Consider the following 22,867-nt stretch of genomic DNA (forward strand, 5'->3'; position numbering starts at 1 on the left):
ACTGGCATGTATGGACTGGCAAACTAAGACTAAATATATTGACAATTTCATCAACAAATAAAAACTAGAAAAAAATGTTAGGACTAGAGATCCAGTATAAATAAAAGACAAGTCATTTTACACTTAGTTGCATGCTGAAAATAGCAGATCTACAAGCTCACAACGTGTCACAGCGAGTGGAGTAGAATCCATGGCAAAAGGGGTGAATGTGATGGCTGTGAGGGCCAACTTACACCCAACTTATACAACGACGGTGTCGCTTAAAGAAATTAAGTAATTTCAAGTGAAAAACACTTGGTGAGAGAGTAGTATGGATGAAGCCTACCAACTGGCTCTAAAGCGTGTTACCTGCGGGCTAGGGAGGCTGTCCCATGCCATAGTGGTGTGGAGAGTGGCGATATTGAGGCAGCAGGCTGCTGACAATCTACAAGAGACTGATAAATTAGACAGATATACAGAGTGGAGACACTCAGGGTTAGTACAACAGGACAGGGACAACAAGAGGGACATGACATGACATGAAATGACAGACCTTGTCAAGAGACTATTGTGACTGCTGCATGTTATGTGTCTGAGTGGGAGGTTTTATCTTTTCCTTAAACGATACCACTGCCGTTTTAGTTTTATTTGGTCCCATCCACAAAATCAATATCATTAAAAGCAAAAACTAAACACAGAGACATTGCACTGCTTTAAAAATGTAAGCCTAGTCATCATCATCAACGATGCAGCACTTTGTGTGCTTGTACAGTAGATCTGGTATTTTAGAAACAAAAATATATGTGATATGTGTGCTTTTGTAATGAATAGTATATATTCTTTTGAAAAAGATGGATTACAGCAATGGAACCAAATGTCATAAAAACTAAATACACACATAGTATCCTTTAAGTGGTTTGCAAACCGTGGTTTACACGACCCATGAGGGGGTCACAGCAGGTGGCCAGCTGGGTTAAGGTTGACCATAATAAACCCATCATAATACCGTACATTCTTTATGTAGAGGAAACATTATAGTAGGCCTACATGCATACTTCTTCAGTGATTATTGTTTGATACAATTTTAAGGCAACTACAGTATGATTAATCTCCTTTAAATACAAACACACTTGTACATTGTACTATTTTGTTGTTCAATCAATGTTCAATTGATTCATTTCTTGTACATTGAATGTTAATTAACGTGCACTGTCTTGTAAATAAAATAATAAATTATAAAGCATGTCATTTTAAACATTTGTTTGTAAAACAAAAGGGAAAAATATATAGAATTGAATAAATTGTAAAAAGAAAATCTCCAATCTAAAAAAATCACAATGTAAAATGTGTGATGTTGACAGGCCTTGTCTGTTTAATTTGATCATTTTTATATTAACTAACTAAAAAGGTGAATACTGCATTGAATTTAAACATCGTAGTACAACCGACCAAAACAAAAATAACATCTACAAGCTAAGGACTGCAACACGCTGTTAGCTTGTAGATCTTTTGGGCAGGCTACGTGATACCTTCACGCGATGGAGACTAGCTTAAGCATTAGCATGTGGAAGGAATGTGAAGTCTCCATGCATTCCAAAAGACAGAGAAGAACATTATACCGGTAGTTGTATAATGCACACGAATGAATGTGTCCTCTGTAAGAATGTGACAAAAGGAGAACAAGTGAGCCTAAAAGAAACAGATGAAGAGAATAAGAGTACGGTATATAAAGTCAGAGGGTATGAATGGTCCTCCAATGAGCATGCACATGTGTGAGTATTATGTCTCTTCTGACAAGACCCACCCTCTGTGCGGGGAGGACAGTTGTTGCGTGTTTTGTCATACAAACAAACACGGGAAACATGAGGAGACACAGAGACATGGACACAGTTACACACAGAATACTGTATTTGTTTGTGCTGCAATAAAAAGGAGAAAGAAGCACAGAAAGGGATACATTCTGCATCTACAGTAACACCACTGTTGACTTTAAAAGGGGCTGTAAGTTAAACTGTTTGGTTAAAAGAAAAGGGTAAAAGGTTAAAGCTCGATATTAGTGTAGACTGTACAGTATAATAGTAGTAACCGTTGCTGTATAGAGTGTTTGTTCACTAACAGGGTTCTCCACGTCTCCCTATCTCTTTTAATTAACAGAAAATACATTTTCAGGTATATTGCCAATTTCATCCAAACAGGAGAGAGTACTAATTTATCAGCTCTGATTTTATAGTCACTCTTCCAGTTTAAATTATGTCTGCTGCTCATTTCTTTACGTCATCACTTTCCGATTTCACTTGTATGAGCTCTCTCTCCTGATTGGATGAAATTGGTATCCCGACCTGAACATTTATTTTCTGTTTACTAAAGCTGGGAAGACGGGGGAGGCCCCTCTTACTGAACAACGCCTGCAATATGAACAAAAAACGAATTATTGGACTGTAAATACAATAGCAATACTGTGTGCATGCATGTGGGGGGGGGGGGGGGGGAAAGGCTGAATTGTAGATGAGTGGCTTACATTTGGCTACACTACCAACAAAATACATTTTATATTCCAGTGCAGTTAAATTAAACTGTTGTAATGTGATGCACTTGTATGTGACTTTATGGTCCAAAGGTACAGTGTGACAGGAGATGCAGTCGGCCTCAAGGTATTTTCATATTTTCAAAGTATGGCCCCTGTTGATAGATATTTGGAACACCTGCTGTAAAGCAATGATTACTATCAGAATAATAGAGCTACCGGTATTTAACACTTATTTTATTTTGAACAAGAAAAACATAACTTACTGCACCTTCAATAAGTACACTTTTGACATTATCATGTAATTCTTTTTGTATTTGTTTGTTTATTTTCATCGTTGCCATATTTCTGTTTCAGTTATGAGCAGCTATATGATTGGCTAGAGTAAGGGGTAGTAGAAAGCATTTGACAGGAAACTGTCAGGAGTTGTTATCAGATGTTATACTTTTAATATCCCCCCCACAACTCCAATAATGCCAGTACTTTGCAATGGCAGGAGTATGTACCTAGCATGCATATATTTTGGTAGATACTGCCATCTGGTGGTGAATAAAGGCACTGTTGTACAGATAAATCTGTTATTCATTGTGGTGACCCTAGTTCTTTGTAGGTTCCTTCTGTCCTTTTCTCCTTCCCATTACAGCATGTTTGTTATACATTATTGTTTTTACTATGACATCTGTAGACGAAGAAAAGGAGACAAGAGAAGAAGGAAAACACAAAGATTGAGACGCACCCAGAGTGAGAGAGGCACAGAGAGAGAGAGTCTTACTGGTTTCCATGTACTTACACAGTCAAATCCTCAGCGTTCATTTAATTCTGTTTATTTAACTCAGATTCTGAGAGTGTACAAATGGAACCAAATGGACCCTTAGCCTCACAGAATTAAATGAACCCTTAGGACTAACACTGATAGAGACACACTTTAGCTGCTCCACCTGTCAAATGCTTTTTGCTCCTAAACATTGCATCACTGAGTGATACTAAATCGTGCACTATTAAACTTTACATATCAGATAACCTACTTGTATGAGGAAAATGGAAATATAACGGCATACATTCATTTGTATATGAAGAGATTAATGATGAAAACCTAAATGACCAATTGAACGACTGTGCCAGCTGACACAGCTGAAATATTTATTAACAGTTTTCAGTTGCAAATACATCAATTGTATCAGCCCGCAGTCATTCAACAAATCATAGATTTATGGTTAAAATGCAATGTGTATTTATACCACTGTGAGGCGCTGTGGGATAGTTAATCCTAAAGTGCACTCTACAGCCATGTATTTCCTTTGCTTGCTTACTGGTCTGACCACATAGATATATTGCATAGTCAATCATTAACAGTTACAGTTACAGGAGGAAGTCAAATGACTCATTTAATAGCCAACATAAAATAAGTGTGAGTGTCTTTACTACCAAACTTTAACCACATGAACCCAAGCGCCCCTATTCTGCAAAAATAGCGGATCTACAAGCTTAGTGTGTCACAAACTCACAAAGCGACGAGATCAGCTATTTTTGGTGAAGAAATCCGGTCAATGAAGTATGTAGGGTTTAAGTGGTTAAAGAGGATTTTCATAGGGTCCAACCTTGATCCATCTTAACTTTTTAAACATGAGTTCTTCAGTTGGAACACTTTGAAACGCAGAGTTGACAGAATTGTCGTGTTGTTTTGAGGTTGGCGCAAAGCTGTAAAGGGCTCCTCCATTCTTCTAAATACTTCCTGAAGCCAACATGGCAAGATAAAAGGAAACCAGTTTTCCCCTCCACTCTGTGACCCACTCCGCTGAAACGCTTCATGTACCGTGAGGGGAGACAGTGAGAAGTATGAAGAGCCTTGTGTCTTGTGTATTTACTAGATAAGAGAGAGACAGAGGTCAGAGAGAGCGGAGACATACGAGGCGGGACTGGAGTCGGACTCTAACTCAAGTCCTCGCGACTCACAAGGTGCTTGTTTGTGTGTATAGGGGCCGGGGGGGGGGGGTCTGTGGTGCACTAACTCGGCTGAGCCGTCAGGCACCGCCTCGTTGCGTCTTTTACCTTCCCCGGCGGAAAGGCGACGCGGGGGCCGAGCTAGAGTACGGCGTCGGAGAGAACTGACCCGAGTCGTGTCTGGAGCCAATGAGCCGCCGGAACTCTGAGCTCAGCGACTGGGAGTCTAGGATGAGCGCGTTGGCGCCCACGGGCCACTGGGAGGAGTGGCCCATGGAGGGCAGGGACGAGGTGGAGCTGTGGTGTTGGGGGTTGTACGGCGGCGCTAGCTCTATGGAGGGAGGGCTACTGAGCGTCAGGAGGGAGGTGTTGAACGGCCGGGCGGCGCCCATTGCCCCAGAGGGCCCGTCGTGCCCGGTCGGGCTCGTGGGCGCAGTGAGTACGGCTCTGCCACTTACTTTGGGCGGGCTGCTGCGGATGCGGGGCACCTTTGCGCTGCGGCCACGGTACGTCTGCTCGTGGTCGAACTCCAGGTCCTCCAGGCGCTGCGTCAGCGCCAGTTTCTGCTGGATGGCCATGCGGAGCAGAGAGTTCAGCGTCTTCTTCTCGTCCTCCGCCGCCGCCAGCTGACGCTGCATGTCGTCCAGCTGGATAACGTACTCGTCACACCTGGGGGGAGAAAGAAAGAGGGAGAGAGAGAGAGAGAGAGAGAGAGAGAGAGAGAAATGGCAGGAAGGGTGAGAAATATGTCTGTTCTCAAAATCTCCTGTCGTACAAAGGTAATGCTTTGTCTTTAATTAAGGGAGTATTTTCTGGGGCTCAAATGCTCAAAAGCTCAAATGCTCTGATGAGTGAACAGGCTAGGGAGCTATTAGGGGTTAAGTGCCTTGCTTGTGGAGAGGGTACACTTCAACACTTAAAGCCTATACGGAGCGAGCCAGGGGTCAAACTGGCAACCTTTCGATTTCTAGACCGGCCTAGTCTCTACCCACTCATCCACAGCCCCAGAATGCTCTCTCACCTGGTGGCGAACATGGCGCGGAGTGAGGAGAAGGTGGCGGCGTCCTCTTTGAGGGCCTTGAGCTCGTTCCTCAGCTTCATCATGGTCTCTGTCACCATGCACTTCTCATTCTCATATTTGCTCTTCAGGTTGGCCAGAGCCACCTCCGCTGTCTGGGACAACAACAACTGGACTGAGCATTTCGTCGCTGTCGGGGCATTAACCTCATATCTGCCCTATTTTAACTTTTTTGTGTTTGATCAGCATCAAAACTTGTAACAGATCTGAAAGCTCAAACGTTTGCCGTTTTTTTATTTGAATCATAAAAAGTAACACTTTTGGACATATGAGGTTCCACCCGACAGAAACGATTTACTGTAGAAGCATGTGGATTAGATAGCAATAGAGTTAATCTACTGTATCTCTATCCTCCATCTCTTTAAAAAACAATCACACTTGTGTGAAGTGAGGGGCACCTGCTGTGGCTGTCTTCTAAATAGTCAATTTGCTTGTCTTCTTTTAGTGTGTGGCATCATCATCTATATCCTTCCCCACCTTGTAATGTAAAGTTCTTCTCTATTTACCTGGCTGGTGTTTTCTTGGCTCAAAGTCAAGAGATCATTGCCATCGTACCATTGCTCAAACTTGTCATTGTCCCGATCATTTCCACTATCTAAGAGACAATTTCTTTCTTGTGTTTTAGTGGTGTATCATTTTCATGTGTCATCATCCTCATCGTCCTCCATGAGACATGAATACAGTGTGTTATTGTATAAAAAAAATCACACCTGTGTGAAGTGAGGGGCACTCATCATGTATCATCATACATCATCTCATTCCGGCCAATCACAATTTGCGTCCTCACTTTTGTCTGTTTGTCTGTGTTTACGCAATGTTTGTGTTTACACAAGCACTCAAAACTGGCCATTCATTGTCAATGGTATTCAATGTTCGTGTTAGGACAATGTTTGTGTTTACACAAACCCTCAAAACTGGACATAGGAGGGGCTGGCGCCCTTCAAAAGGATTTACCACATGTTGGCTTACGTCGTCATTTAGGGCCTAAACAAACGTCCATAGACTTGGCTGGCAAAGGATTTATGTTATCAGTGCTCTAAACAAACTACAAAAATAAAATACACCTGGCCGCCACATGACGTAATCTTCTAAATGAAATACACATGACGAAGCTTACACACAAAAACATAATTCCACCACACTTTCTGTACACCTGTAAACTTGTGACGTGACAAACACAGTTGATTCAGATTGTCCTTCTACCTGTTTGTTGGCCTTGAGCACCAGCCTGAGGGTGGCGATCTGCTCCCTCTTGGTGCTGAGCAGGGACTTGAGCTTGAGGATCTCCTCCATGCAGGACTCCTTGTCCTTGTCCAGCATGGGCGCCAGCTCCCTGGCCGCAGCCCTCTGCCTGGACAGCTGCAGCGAGCGATCCACTGCCCTCTGGAGGTGCTTCACCTGCAGCGGTTTTTGTTTCCAAAAAACAAAAGACATTGTTTACAATTTCTATACCATATGAAGTATAGTTTCCTTTCCTCTTTTCTGCTAGATTTAATTTTCAAGGTGGATGTGAACAAATGATGTCACGTTGGAAAGACGAATCTCTCTTATTACCGCCGAAAGAAAAGAAAAACAAAACAAAAGAATATTGTAACCGCGAAGTTATGGGCAGTTCAATATGGCTTGTTTACACCAAAAACGCAATCTGGGAAAATATATCACAGAATCAGGGATTTATAAATAATTTAGCGTTGGAATGGACAGGCTGGATCGTTTTTGATCATGTGATTTCCAGGTAGTGTTCTCTGAAAGTATAGCAACATTCATAGATTGGCGAAGAATGCCCTCTAGCATAATTAGAGTACTGCCACCCACTTACAAAACAAATATGGGTAAATTCACCTTCCGCAGCACTGCTATTCAGGTGTGGAATGCCTTGCCCCCTTCCCTTAAAACGAGCAAATCACTGGTCTCCTTTAAAACAGACCTAAAAGTTCACCTGTCAGCAGATCAGAGGGAGAGGAGGTGACTAATTACTGTTTTAGATTCTTGTTCATGAATATATGTGTGTGAGTGCATGGGACCCGAATGGAAACAAGACCACAAGGTCATTCTTCGGAAATCCCTTTGGACCAAAATGCCTGACTGTACATTGAGCAAATAAAAATAATCTATGACTGCTCCTTCCACCACAGCTGACCTGGTCTCTGATGATGACGTTGAGGTTGTAGATGTTCATGGGCTCCCTGCGCAGGTCTACGCCCGCCTCGGAGGGCACCGGGGACGCCGAGCAGGGGGAGATGGTGATGACGGGGGAGCCCATGGAGATCCGCGTCGGGCTGCCGTGGCAGGTCGTAGAGCCCATGTCCCCTGCAGCCGATGGCACCGCCGTATCACTGGGCTGTGGGTCTGTGGAGGCAAGGTCACTATGGTTAACTATGTTAAGTTAATACTACTCACTACCAGTGTGAAATGTGGTGCACTGTGAGGCAATGGTGGGACTATCATTGTGAAGGGCTGACCGGAAGGGGCTGGTCATGAGTTGATGCAGCTTTGTTAAAGTGCAGGTTGAACGGCAGAATAAACGTATGTTTTGAACCGACAAAAGCTGCCTTATTCTGAGTAACATTGGTAGCAGAGGATGGTTGGTAACTATAGAGTCCCACCAGGCTTCGATGAAGGGAAGCCATATAACAGTTGGAATGAGATAGAAATTTTTGGTGCTATCGCACAGTGCAAGAGAAATGTTCTTAAAGACGAAAAATATCAACTCTATGAAGCTTACTCGAGCTTCAATCGGATATCAAGAGAAAGCAGTGTGTCCGTGGTGAACTATATCATTGATTTTGAGCAGCGTTATTCTCGTATGCGAAAGTACAAGATGCTTACCGATGCAGTGTTGGCTTTCAAACTATTCTGATACTGAATGCTTGGAAGTTGGACATGAAAGATCTCCTGTTAGCTCTCACGGCATGTACAGATATAACGTTTGCATCCATGAAGTCAGCATTGCAGAGGATATTTGGAGGAAAAACATCAGCTTCCAGCCTGGGAATCAACCAAGATACCGTGTTCGTAACGGCGGAGCAGAGACAACAGAAGGGCAAGTCTTGGCCTCAAAAGGATCAACAGAAGACGCCAGAGTGTGGAATCCTTTGGACAGGTACAAAGAGAAACCCAACAGCTGTGCTGTTTCTGAAACAAGCTTCTAAATTATCTGAAACCCTTTACTTGTACTTGTTGTGGTAAAAGCGCTCAAATGTTTCTTTTTTCCTGCCTTCGAAAAAAATGACACGATGGGAACTATGCACAAAAACGAATTTCACCCACTTTTTGACTTGTAAAACTGTGATAACATGTGATTATAAAGTTGATTCTGAGTCGTAGATCAAAGAGTGCTGTCTGTCAATCAACTTTTAATTGGGCCAAAGACCACATAAAAGCGAACATGTCATACTGAGGAAACTGAAAGTAATATAGATGCAGTAGAGGAGTGCAGCATCACTCTGTACAGTGGAGCGCAAATATCACACAGCAGCAGAAATCTTTATGACAGAGTGTTTTGGTTCAGCAATAATAGACTGCATGCACACCGACTGTGTGTGGAAGGGGTGGCTAGATGGCTACACTAAACAGAGCCAGAACGAGTTGAGTGATTTGAGAAATAACTAGATAAAGTGCCCCTCGGGGCACAGGTCTCCACCAGGTCAAGTCAGGTCACCAGGTCAGCCTCCTGGTGGCGCTATAATAGGCCTATGTGAAAAGGGTGCCATTTCTTCTTACGCCTTGGATGGCAATTGGATGATTTGAGGCATTTTGTTCCAAAAATGTGTTTTGCAAAAATCCACGTGTTGGTGGCGCTATTACAGGCCAATGTGAAAAGGGTGGGATATATTCCTCAGCCTAGTAGGGAAGTCCGTGAAAGATTTCACGTAAATTGCACACTGCGTTCATGATTTGAGGCTTTTTGTTCAAAACGGGCCAATCCTGCAAACTTTGAAAGACAATGTTAGCCAATTAGGATGGAGTATGAAATATCGGACAGATCCGTCTTGAACACATGACTATAGAGATAGTGTGTAAGGATTTGTGGGATTTTTGGACGGAATCAAAAAAATTGTTTTTCAAAAGTCGGCCTCCTGTTAGCGCAATAACAGGTCGTTCTGGAAATTTTGGGGCATAGGTTCATTGTTGGCATCCAGGGAGTGTGTGTGCAAAATTTGGCATCGACCGGGTTAACGGTGCCGGAGATTAGCTGGTAACAGATGGACGGACACACGGACACACTCACACACACGGACGTAGTGCAAAACATACTCTCTCCCCATGCCTTCGGCCTGGTGGAGACAAAACTCAGTCGTAGATCATTTAAGTGGTCTATTCCGCTAAAAGTTTGAAAATTCCTGCAAAAATTGGACAGACCAGGTGTCACATTGAAACTGAGGTTGTTCCAGCTGAGGTTCCACTGCTTTTAAGCCAAGCCTCAATGAAAAGAGCAAGGACAGTACTGGACATGGAAAATGACAGGGCAACAAACTTTACAAGCTGTGTACAATTGTGTGAAAATAATAGACAACAAAAGTGAGAACATTAAAAAAGGAAGACCAGGTCTTCGCAGCTACAGATAGCATTCCTGAAGAAGAAAACTTTAAGTCAATATAAGGATGAAAGTCAGTGTGAGGATGACATTCTCATAATTTAAAAAAATGAGCTCAGCTACTAAAAAGAAAATGTTATTGAAGCTCCATAAACAAGTTGGCCTTGGCTCTGCTCACAGATTACAGAAGCTTCTAAATAGTTCAGGCAACAATGATGTTGAATGTGTTGTCTGCAAAATATTGTAAGTGAATGTGAAATGTGCCCTAAGCAAAAGGCTGTTGTTGGCCTACCACTGGCATCTCAGTACAATGAGACCGTAGCTGTAGACTTGCATGAACTTGAACCAGGTTTGTGGTATCTCCACATTATTGATCAATTCACACGCTTTAGTGCAGGCAGCATTCTGACTATAAAGAAGACTTCTGAAATTGTGAAACACTTTGTTTATGACTGGAGAAGTGTTCATGGCTCCCCTACTTTCGGATGATGGAGGAGAGTTTAATAATGATGAGCATATGTCAATAATTGTTGAGAAAATACTATGTCAAATAAGAAAATGTATAAACATTACAAAAATGTAAATTAAAATAAATAATGATGAGCTGAGAGAGAGTCAAAACCAAATGATATAGACATAAAAAGTAAAAACAGCTGCCTACAGCTCGTGGAGCGTCACAACCAAAAACGTACTGAGATCATAAAGAATGTAAAGGCAAGCAGCAGTTGTGACTGTAGCATTGCAATGGACTGGGCTCTATGGCAAAGCACACCATGCAAAGTGTCCATGGATACAGTCCTCATCAGCTGGTGTTTGGATAGAATGCTAGTCTGCCCTCTGTACTAACTGATAAACCCCCAGCTTTAGAGGGAACAACAAAAAGTCATATGGGTGGCAAGACAGAAGACACATCACTGATTTGCATGCAGCAAGAACGGCTTTTACAGAAGCAGTGTTCAGAAAGAATACAGAGAGCCCTGCCGAAAACGAATACGCCACACTGATGAAAATGTTGAAAGTCAGTTGAGATTGAGTAAATTATAAGCAAGTGGATTGTCCAGAGTGGAAAAAGGAGTTGACATTGGTCTGGACGGTGCAGTGATTTTTGTTAGACATGGAGGAGCATGCACTGGAGTGCATGAGTGAGTGAATGAGTGCATCAGCTCAGATTAAGGAAAGTGAACACAGAAAATATGGATCGATGTGTTGCAAAAGCCGATTCAGATGACATGACATAAACATAGATGTCATAGAAGACAACATACCTGAGGTGCAACAGGGACTGAGACAAATGGAGCCAACACAAATGGCTGATGGGGTGCAAAATGAAACAGGACACACAACTGACAATACAGATACACATGGTGGTACAGAGCAGAGAACAGGTGGCAGTCAGAAAACAGGACAAATTGTGAAATACACAAAGTACACAGCTAAGATTTTGCGGCATGCACCGTGCAGGTAAAGCTAAGGGCAAGTACAAAAACTGGTACAAGAGGGCAGCGATCCAGGAATACCGAGTTGGTGTTGGCTAGACAACACTCTCGCATCAACTAACTAAAGTTTTATAACAAATATGAAACGGTTTCGGCAAAAGGTAACAACGTGAGCTACTGCTAATCCTTACAAAGGCGGTCTCCATGCCAGTAAAGCAGAAATGGAACTACCCAAATATAGGGAATATGCCCTAGCTGGGTTTAACTACCTTCTGCCGACACCAGGTGGCAGACAAAGAGTTTTAATAAGGGACAATGGACACTTGAAGGGACAATGACATTGAAAAAAGGTCACACGCTTTTTGTGGGGAATTTTTTTTTTTAAGACTGTGTTTGTTAAGTTTATATTATTTCTTGTTAACTATGAGCAGTGTGAAATATGGTGCACTGTGAGGCGATGGGAGAACTATTATTGTGAAGGGCTGACCGGAAGGGGCTGGTCCTTATTGTTGAGACTGCTTTGTTAATGTGCAGGTTGAACACCAAAAGTTGTCTTATTCCGAGTAACAAACTAAAGTAACAGTAACAAACTAAACAAAATAACCAAAACTGGAATTGTGTAAAAAAAAAAAAGAGAGGACAAGGCGTGTGAAATAACAAAAATTAACTAAAACCATGGAGAAAATGTCCTTAGTTTGAGTCTTTGTCCATTTATTCTGTGCATAAGCCTAGTATTTTGGTTAGTATATTAAATCTATCTTAAACATTACATCTGACATTTTTGTCAGAAACACCTCATATGATAAAACAGGATAAAAACTAAACTATGACTAAGCATTTGCACAAAATAAACGAAAGTAGGAAACCTGCTTTAAAACTATAAGTGTAATAAAACAAAAAAGGTAAAAACCTTGTTTGGAGGGCGAGTCTGAGGGGCTGCGGGTGGATTCTGAGCAGCAGGTGGAGGAGACGGCGGCTAGTCGCCGCGCCAGGCGGGGGGACAGCAGGGCTCTGTGGTCATCAGAGCCCTTCAGGCTCCCACTGCGGGTCGTCCTGTGTTCATTAGCAGAATGATCATTGATAATGATAATGTTAGCCAACATCATATTCATAAGGCCCGTCCACACACGCTATTCCTTGCAACATGCAACTACTTCCAACTATTATCCCAATGGCAGTTGCAAGGAGTTGCATTGGTGCAGTCTGGCCTAGGGTGCAACGGTTTATGGAACCAAAACAATAAAATAAATCGATAATCAATAATTGAATACAATAATCGATACAATAATCTAAGTTTGAGCATTGATTATATTGATAAAAAATATACTGTATATATAGGGGAAATAACTGATCTAAAATCTCACAATGCATCGCAATGCGATGTGACCCATTGTGAGCTTGTAGATCTGCTATTTTCCCAATTTCTTTCACAATACAGTTGTTGAGTGACGCAGTATAAAATACGGTAAGTTGTTAAAGGAATATTTTGACACATTCCTCATTTTTGTCGCATTTCTGAGCCAATAATTCAATATGCTGACACTGCTGTGTTAGGAGTCGAGACCAATGCAAAACTACCTGTATATACAGTACATAATACCAGTAAGACGAGAAGGCGAGAAGCGACCTGGTCTGGTATGGTCATGCCTGGGGGGGTGACGGACTAACCAACTAACTGACGGGAAACGCACCTTTTCATAGTAAATGCGACCTGCTGTCGCAATAAACTGATGATCCAGGTTCAAAGAGAATGTTTTAAAGACAAATACTGGTCTCCTATTAACTGGCTATTAATTGGCTCAGGAATGTGACAAAAACAAAAAGATCATGGGGTCTACTGCTCTGGCGGTAGTTAGTCCAGCATGACCCACCTGGCGGTAGTTAGTCCAGCATGACCCACCTGGCGGTAGTTAGTCCAGCATGACCCACCTGCTCTGGCGGTAGTTAGTCCATCATGACCCACCTGGCGGTAGTTAGTCCAGCATGACCCACCTGCTCTGGCGGTAGTTAGTCCATCATGACCCACCTGCTCTGGCGGTAGTTAGTCCATCATGACCCACCTGCTCTGGCGGTAGTTAGTCCAGCATGACCCACCTGGCGGTAGTTAGTCCAACATGACCCACCTGCTCTGGCGGTAGTTAGTCCATCATGACCCACCTGGCGGTAGTTAGTCCAACATGACCCACCTGCTCTGGCGGTAGTAGTCCAGCATGACCCACCTGGTGGTAGTTAGTCCAGCATGACCCACCTGGTGGTAGTTAGTCCATCATGACCCACCTGGCGGTAGTTAGTCCATCATGACCCACCTGGCGGTAGTTAGTCCAACATGACCCACCTGCTCTGGTGGTAGTTAGTCCATCATGACCCACCTGGTGGTAGTTAGTCCATCATGACCCACCTGGCGGTAGTTAGTCCATCATGACCCACCTGGCGGTAGTTAGTCCAACATGACCCACCTGCTCTGGTGGTAGTTAGTCCATCATGACCCACCTGGCGGTAGTTAGTCCAGCATGACCCACCTGCTCTGGTGGTAGTTAGTCCATCATGACCCACCTGGCGGTAGTTAGTCCAACATGACCCACCTGCTCTGGTGGTAGTTAGTCCATCATGACCCACCTGGTGGTAGTTAGTCCAGCATGACCCACCTGCTCTGGCGGTAGTAGTCTAGCATGACGCGGTTGGGTGTCTCGTTGTTGCACAGACACACGTGGTGGTAGAGCTGCGCCAGCTCCTCGCTGAAGGTCACCAGCTCGTCCTGCGCCACGTTCAGCATGCCCTGGCTCTCCGTCGCCAGGCCGGTGGCGCCGCGCAGCTCCGCCTCCAGACACGCCACCCTCTCCCGGGCCTCGTGGCAGCTGCGCTCCAAGCGGATCACCTGAAGGCGGACATGATGAACATGAGAGTCTTAACCACTTAAACCTGTGTGAGCTGATTAAAAAAAACACCTTTATTCTCTTTCTGTTTTCTGAAAAAACTTCAAATATTTATTAAAAAATTACAAAAACGTTATGTTGCTATATACTGTACGTAAAACTATTCAACAACAACCCAAAAATGGGTTCCCATCTTGAAAAATAAAAACCCTGCTGCCCATGACTGCTGCCCAACCCTGCTGCCCATGACTGCCCGTGGCAAGTAAATAAAATGTTTGGGCAAGTGAAGTTTGTTTTTTGTTTGTTTTTGTCTTTTCCGGGACTTGTCAGACCCGAGAGTCTGCTCTGTGACGCTCGCAACGCCAGACTTTTGCAGTTGTCTGGCTATGCGAGACTAGTGAAGCACGAATGTGGAAGCTTGCCCTCACCAGAGGACATACGCCCCACTGCCGAAGCAGGCGTCTACCTTTCTGTGTTGTTATATGTTATATGGGTGGGCAGCGCACCCATATAACATAGAAAGGTAGAGCGCACCGTGCGCTCACTGACCTGCTCGTCCAGGATGTGGACTCTGTCCTCGGTGGCGTGGTTGTTGCTGTGCTCGTCTCCCTGGCCCTCCACCGCCTGGTTGAACATCTCCTTCAGGGCCTTGAGCTCCGCCTTCAGGTCGATCACCTCCGTCACCGCCACCCGGTACTTGCACTCCAGGATCTCGAAGCCGTGGATCTCGGGGTCGTAGTCGTCGTGGCGCCCCCCGTTGGCCGGCGGCGGGGACGGAGAGCCGCCGTCGGGCTTCTCGCACTCGCGCGGGTCGCCCAGCAGCTCCTTGTCGCTGGCGCCGTGCGCACGCCTCATGGCGTGTACGCGCTGTGTCAGGCGGTGGAAGCGGTCGTGCTGCTCGCTCAGCGCGCCCTGCGTGTGCTGCAGCTGCGTCTGGGACTCCTGCAGCGTCATCAGGAGCGCCGCCTTCTCTCGCTCCACCTGCAGGACGGACAGGGGTGGTGCAACTTTGAGTTGAGTATTTCTGTCTGTCCATGTTTTCTTTTTTTCATGGGTTACGTTATTATTAGTTTAAGATTTTGATTATTATTACAAAGTACAGTACATTTGCGGGGTGTGTGTGTGTGTGTGCGTGCGTGCGTGTGTGTGTGTGTGTCACCAGTCCTCCATATTTGAAGAACCGCCCGACCGATCACATCTGTCATATAAGGGTGTGTGTTTTTCCGGGTGTGGTATGAAGTGAATACTGTCCACAGCTTGTTGTTACTGTGTGCTGTATACTTGTGAAGTGAAGTGCTGTTGAATAGTTTTGTGATCAGTCATGCTGCCTGTCTGCAATGTCCCCATGCATAGCTGCTGAGATGATGACACTGGATCCATTCACTTCTGGAACCGGGCCAAGTGGATGGACACAATTATGCATGCATCGTAGAAACCCTGAATCTATATTAATCTATATGTACGGTATGCACTAGCAGGTACTGTATGTCAAGCAAGCAGAGGGCAATTCATAACTGGAGCAGTCCGAGAGAGAGAGAGAGAGAGAGAGAGAGAGAGAGAGAGAGAGAGAGAGAGAGAGAGAGAGAGAGAGAGATATGATGCAGATGATAGACAGATAAAGAACAGGAACAATGAGAAGGAGAGAGGAGTCAGAGGACAGGTTTCATATTGATATTACGGAGGGGAGGAGGACGAGGATGGAGATGACAGATAATCACCAGGGTTAGAGAGATACTGTAGATCCAAACTCACACAGAGCTAGACAGTGATTCAATGATTGTCTGTTTATGTTGTATTTACTCTGACTGCGAAGATAGACTGTAAACTTTCCAAACTGCCCCTCGACACACGACAACAAAGGAAGACCACTTCAGTGCGTTCACATTCAATGCATGGATGTAAAACATGTAAGGTGTCTAGATTTAAAGGCTGAGGGTGAGTGTCCCATTCAACAAACAACAACACCACAGGAAGGAGACGTACATTCTGTAGTCGGCTGACTTAATGTAGCTCAGCCCTTAAAGATAAGCTTTAAGGTTTAACTTGTACTGGCTGTAATGGGTCAGTTAGATTTAAGATGGGTTAAAGAACGTTCCAATTAGCTCTATCTACAAATCCAATTTTGAGGTATTTGTAATTTACTTTGACTTATTTTACTTCTCAGAGGTAAATATTGTATTAGGTCCTGTTATTTATTTGCCTTGCTCATCATCAAATAAACTATTAAATTTTTCACCAAAGACGGAGTGCCTTGGATTTTTTTTTTTCAAGTCTGCAATTCACATTTTGACAAGCAGTACTACTTGGAGGAAGGATACCTTTTGTCTATAAGGTAAATATTGTACTTTTACTCCACTACTATAATTCTAAAACTTTAGTTGCTAGTTACTTTGTAGATTTTGATTTTGATTACAAAACATACATATCACGTTAGCCCTATACATTTTGGCCATTTGAAAATAGCCGATCTACGTTCTAAGTTCACAATGCGTCGCATTTTCAAAAGATATTTACACATTTTGAACTTGTGAAATGGGACATTCTGAAATATGAGAACTTTAACTTTTAGTACTTTTAGTACAGATACTTTTACATTTTACATTTTGCATACAGGACTTCTACTTGTAACAGAATACATCTACATTGCAGTATTGATACTTTTACTTTTGAGTTTTTCCACCACTGCAAATCAGACTGCATGCAACTTTAACCCTAATAGTCTATCATTTGTTTAAAACAATTCTGGATTGTGGTTTGAACCTTCTTGCCTGTGCTGGAGCAGTCACACCGTTTAAGCAGCGATTAGAAGCGTGGTGTTGCTGATGTGGAGATCTTTGCCACAGCAATGGGACTGTTAATGTGATTAGTGTGTGATCGTGTTTACAGAGAAACCGCAGCACTAATAGGTTCCGGAGACACAAACCACATTATAGTTACTTCCTTGCGGACTGTGTATTGTACTACTGTAACAACATGAGTGGTTTGATTTGCACTGCTGCATGCCTCACTGTTAAGACATAGAAAGTACATACTGTAAATGTACAGTAGGAGGCTCACTGACTATGAGTGTCTCTGTTGCATCGACCTCAAGCATTATTGGATGCGTATCACAAACTATCACATTGACAGGGCTCCCTATGGTACACGCACACGCACGCACGCACACATGCACGCACACACGCACACATTTTCTGTGTTTCCATTCATTTAAGACCCAACCACAGATGGCACACCTGTGCATTGCGCATAAAAATGCGGTAACATTTCATCCCAATTTCTTGTCACCCACTAAATCATACTGCATGTCATCACCTTGTTATTTCCTGCCTGCACCGCACTGCAGACAGACAGGCCTGTTTTCACCAGCCAGGACTCATTTCATAATTGTGTGCACGTATGCGTGCACGTAGTGCAGAGCACAGAACACTAGTGCACTCTCTAATGATACTATATAGTTTGTATATCACTGGTTTTAACCAGTATTGATTGTCTCTTAAAACTCACTCAGTGCCACAGGACGCCTAATGACGCCTCCCCCTTAATTAATGACTGGTCAATCACAGAATTCATTGGTGTGTGTTCTTTTTGAATAATGACCGCTGAAATCAATAACAGACCGCTGTCTAATATCAAAGGCTCTAGAGAAGTAGTTTTCAACCCTTTTAATCTCAAGGACCATTATTCGTTGTGCATTTGAGCCACGGAACCACATTTGATGAGATTTAGCTTCTCAGACCAAAGAATATTTTGTTATCGTTGGATAAGATTTTGTCCACAATTTCATGGCAAACGATCAAAATAACAATTAGGTTACCATTACCAACCCTTCCATAATTTAGCTGGGGACCACCTGGAACCCCCACAAGAACCACTGGTGGTCCCTGGACGACTGGTTGAAAACCACAGCTCTAGAGCACCTGGCTCATATGAATCTGCATTGCTTGATTGATTTGTACAGTGTCCAACATCACAGCCATGTAAACAAACATACAATTCCATTTACGGCTAAACAGTACACTCAAATAATGTTTTTGAAAAAATTGAAAGCGAGAAATAGACAATGCAGGAACGGAAAATGTATTCTATTTGACCACCGCTTCCTGTTGTTTTCCGAGCAAACTGCAATACTGCATTGCACTGGACTGTGGACACACCTGGCATAAATTTACTATAACATAATGAATGAATGAAATCAATCATCTCGTCTTGGTGTTACATTAGGGTCAGTGTATTCATTTCTTTATTAAGGGCGGTATCTTGTACTAAGTGGCTTCACGTCGGGTTCTAGACACCCTGACGTCGGGGTTTATTTCTCAATACTGAACCCCATAACGCTCCCCATTGATTGTCCCTTGCTTATGCATCGTGTCAACAACAAAGTACTTCTTTCACCACTGCATGTGTTCGGAACGTTGCAGTGTCACCTACCCACCTGTAGGAGCTGCTGTTTGACCTTCTTCACTTCCGACAGGTTGAGCTCGCTGAACAGGTCCGACACGGGGTGAAGCCCCTCCCCCTTGCTGCCGGTCCTGGCCAATCCGGCGCCTCCGTGGAGGTGGCCCTTGCAGCGGTTGCAGTCCTCGTTGTTGCCGTTGGCGACGGCGCCATTGGTTCCTATGTTGGAGGCGGGGTTATTATAGTTAGTTAACTCTCACCCCTGATACATACAGTAGTTAAATACACCATGAAAATAAAATAAAACTGAAGGTGCATTCCCACAGCAAGATATAATATATTTGTAGTCGCTAGAATTGCTTCACTTTGAGGCAAACGTCGCTTCTCAGTTGGGACTTTCCGTCCGGAGTGAAGGAGGCGACAAATACTTAGTTCACGTTGCCCCGTTGTCTTCATTCACGCTGCTCCATGAAACACGGAAAGTCGTGTCTTTGCAATGACTCATATGTAAACGGGCCACTCGAACAAATATTTTACCTTGCGGTGGGAACACACCTTAACAGTACACTACACTACACTAATAGTAACTCAAATAAAACCTAAACTAAACTAGCAAACCCACTTTGAAACTGAAAACGACATCCAAAATATATATATATATATAAAATTAAAAAAGCTAAATGATACAAGCCGAAAACAAATAAACTGACACTGACGTGGGCAACTAACCAAACTAAACCAAACATGCATTTACATGCCACAGTTTTGTATTAAATAAAAAGAGAAATGTTTGTGTTAAAAAAAAAAAAAAAAAAAGTGCCCTTCTGGGCACAGGTCTCCACCAGGATTTCTTCCTCAGCCTAGTGGGAATATGTGTGCACAGTTTCATCGCAATCGGACGCTGCGTTGAGGAGTTGTGGCGATTTGTACAAAGCGGGCTACTCCTGAAAACTGTAGGAGCCAATCGTGGCCAATCAGGATGGAATATGAGAAATCAAACAAACCTGCCTTGATCACATGACTATGGAGATCATGTGTACCGATTTGCGTGAAATTTGGATAAAATCTGAAGGAGTAATAATAGAAAATGTGTTTTACATATGTCGGCCTCCTGGTGGCGCTATAAAGAGCAGATGTGAAAAATTCCAGGCAAAGGTTTTTCCTTGGCCTCTAGGGAGTTGGCATACAAAGTTATCCACAGATCCGTGCAGTTAGAGGTAAAAACACTTTTCGGCCAGTTATAGCGCCACCTTGAGGCTGAGTTGAAATTGTTGATGTGGCATTTTGTCCTCGGCCTAGTGGGAATGTGGGTGCACAATTTCACGGAAATCACGCGATGTGTTCATGATTTGCAGCATTTTGTTTGAAACTGAGCACTCCTGTGAACTTTGGAAGCCAATCTTAACCAATCAGGATGGAGTGTGAGAAATCTGAAAGACCGGTTTCGTTGAATGGCTCTAGAGAGACTGTGTACCAATTTGCGTGATGTTTGGACAAAATCTGTAGGTGTACTGTGCAAAAACTTGTTTTGCACAAAGCGGCCTCCTGGTGGCGCTATAACAGGCCGTTCTGGAAAGTTTGGGGCAGAGGTTCATCGTTGGCATCCAGGGAGTGTGTGTGCAAAATTTGGCATCGACCGGGTTAACGGTGGCCGAGATTAGCTGCTCACAGACACACGGACGGACGGACACACACACGGACGGACGGACGGACACACGGACGGACGGAGTGCAAAACATACTCTCCCCACATGCCTTCGGCCTGGTGGAGACAATTACGTTATGTAATGTAATGTAATGTAATGTAAAGAAAAGGTGAGGTCCTCATTATAAGCCCTTCCAGGGTTTCTCATCTGCACAACCTCCTCATTACTTGAGCCTTTCTCATGAAAGATGTTTACCGTACAGTGAGTGCGTTTTAATCAGTGTGTCAATGATTAAAAAATAAATTGAAACCTTGGTCGTCTGGGAACTTGAGGCTCTCCACGCCGGTGACAGTGAGCGCCAGGTGCGCTCCAGCGCCGAAGACGCTGTCGCTCAGGCTGAGGTGGTGCGCCAGCTCCTTGCGCAGGTTGTTCTTCTGCTCACGCTCGTTCTTCAGCGCGTCCAGAGCCTCCTCCAGCTGGCCCTCGGAGATGTCCTTCAGACGCAGGGCGTCCTCCAGCTGACTGTTGAGGAGAACCGTCTCCTCCTCCAGGACCTTGATCTCGTGTTTCAACCCTTCATACTCCACCTGATGGAGAGGAGAGGTTGAGAGGGTGAGGAGAGGAGGGGAGAGGTGGAGGAGAGGAGAGGAGGGGAGAGGTGGAGGAGAGGAGAGGAGAGGAGAGGAGAGGAGAGGAGAGGAGAGGAGAGGAGAGGAGAGGAGAGGAGAGGAGAGGAGAGGAGAGGAGACCCAAAAATAAAAATGTAAACACATATAATCTCGTGATTACAGTACATGTTGAGCAGCCATCTGCTGCTGTATGAAGCAGTAAAAGTAATGCCCCCTCCCCCAGGGACCAGTAAATAATGTATGTCCTTTCCTAGCGCCGTTTCCTTCAATTTCCCTTGAATGTGTCCACTATGGGAGCGGTGACAAAATGTGATGTCAGCCGTTATACAATCTGTGAATGTGTCCAGGAATAACTGTGCGAGGGCTGTGTAGCTGTACAGCAATAATACGTGTATTAGGACGTTGGTGTTTTCTGAGCGCTGCTAACAGCTCCGACGTGTGGCTTTGTGTGTATGTTTATTTATTCTCCCCGGCAAGCCCAATTGTATGTCTATTTAGTATTTACCCTGCCTAACGCAATGAGAATGTGTGTGTCATGGTAGCCCTGCCTGAAGCAATGAGAATGTGTGTGTCATCATGGTAGCCCTGTCAGAAGCAATGAGAATGTGTGTGTCATGGTTAGCCCTGTCAGAAGCAATGAGAATGTGTGTGTCATGGTTAGCCCTGTCAGAAGCAATGAGAATGTGTGTGTCATGGTTAGCCCTGTCAGAAGCAATGAGAATGTGTGTGTCATGGTTAGCCCTGTCAGAAGCAATGAGAATGTGTGTGTCATGGTTAGCCCTGTCAGAAGCAATGAGAATGTGTGTGTCATGGTTAGCCCTGTCAGAAGCAATGAGAATGTGTGTGTCATCATGGTAGCCCTGCCAGAAGCAATGAGAATGTGTGTGTCATGGTTAGCCCTGTCAGAAGCAATGAGAATGTGTGTGTCATGGTTAGCCCTGTCAGAAGCAATGAGAATGTGTGTGTCATGGTTAGCCCTGCCAGAAGCAATGAGAATGTGTGTGTCATGGTTAGCCCTGTCAGAAGCAATGAGAATGTGTGTGTCATGGTTAGCCCTGTCAGAAGCAATGAGAATGTGTGTGTCATGGTTAGCCCTGCCAGAAGCAATGAGAATGTGTGTGTCATGGTTAGGCCTGTCGTCATAATTACATAATGGCAAAAGGCGTTGGAGTGTATGCACTTGCACTGTCTGTGACAAATATCACCTTCCCCGCCCGGGCCGGCTTCCCTCTTCCGAACACCAATTGTGTTTGCATAAAGCAGAAATTCTCAATATATATATTTTTTTCAAAGATCCCCGGTTTGATATGTTTTATGCCGCGGAACCCCATTTTAATCTCTGACACCCCAATCTACACTGTAGTACTGTACCATCCTGTGTGTTAATTTAACTCTCAGAGTCCACTCCTTTTAGTTCAACCCAGATTCGGAGCAAACATTGGATTAGTTCTACTGCTATGCCACCAACAATAGACATCAAAAAGTGTGACTCCTTATCCTCCATCAAAACCACCATGAATGAGCACCTGTCTGCCATTTGTAACCGTTCCAATTCCTACTGTAGAATCTTATCTTAACACCAGAAATTCCCCCCCACCCCCGCAAACTGCTACTAGTGTTGATGATCTCTTATATATTATTGTATATTATATTATCTTATGTACATTATTTAAATGTATCGATGAGTAAAATACAAAGGACCACAATGGAAACTAGAGCTTTTGTGTTATCCTTTTAGCTTCCCTTCAAATTTGTAGCAATGTACTATTTACACACTGTTAATAAAGTAAAAATGTAAGTTCCATTTGTACAGTCTAAGTCTCCTTCCTT

The 22,867-nt window shown here is 43.9% G+C and overlaps 1 protein-coding gene across 1 annotated transcript in view; it reads right to left on the reverse strand.

The window, feature by feature from the left end:
* The window catches only part of bicd1a (bicaudal D homolog 1a), a gene marked incomplete at its 5' end in the record, with an annotated part of 60,295 nt that overhangs the window by 2,043 nt on the left and 35,385 nt on the right, over positions 1–22,867 (reverse strand). The window contains 10 exons of the mRNA XM_083763227.1: positions 349–434; positions 4,903–5,113; positions 5,466–5,617; positions 6,726–6,920; positions 7,663–7,832; positions 12,406–12,548; positions 14,141–14,370; positions 14,918–15,349; positions 18,801–18,982; positions 20,719–20,995. Of these exons, the coding sequence (XP_083619353.1) occupies positions 349–434; positions 4,903–5,113; positions 5,466–5,617; positions 6,726–6,920; positions 7,663–7,832; positions 12,406–12,548; positions 14,141–14,370; positions 14,918–15,349; positions 18,801–18,982; positions 20,719–20,995 (2,078 nt within the window). The remainder of the gene's footprint in view (positions 1–348; positions 435–4,902; positions 5,114–5,465; positions 5,618–6,725; positions 6,921–7,662; positions 7,833–12,405; positions 12,549–14,140; positions 14,371–14,917; positions 15,350–18,800; positions 18,983–20,718; positions 20,996–22,867) is intronic.

The sequence above is a fragment of the Protomyctophum parallelum genome, assembly GCF_964188405.1.
Source record: "Protomyctophum parallelum genome assembly, chromosome: 4".
In the NCBI taxonomy this organism is placed as follows: domain Eukaryota; kingdom Metazoa; phylum Chordata; class Actinopteri; order Myctophiformes; family Myctophidae; genus Protomyctophum; species Protomyctophum parallelum.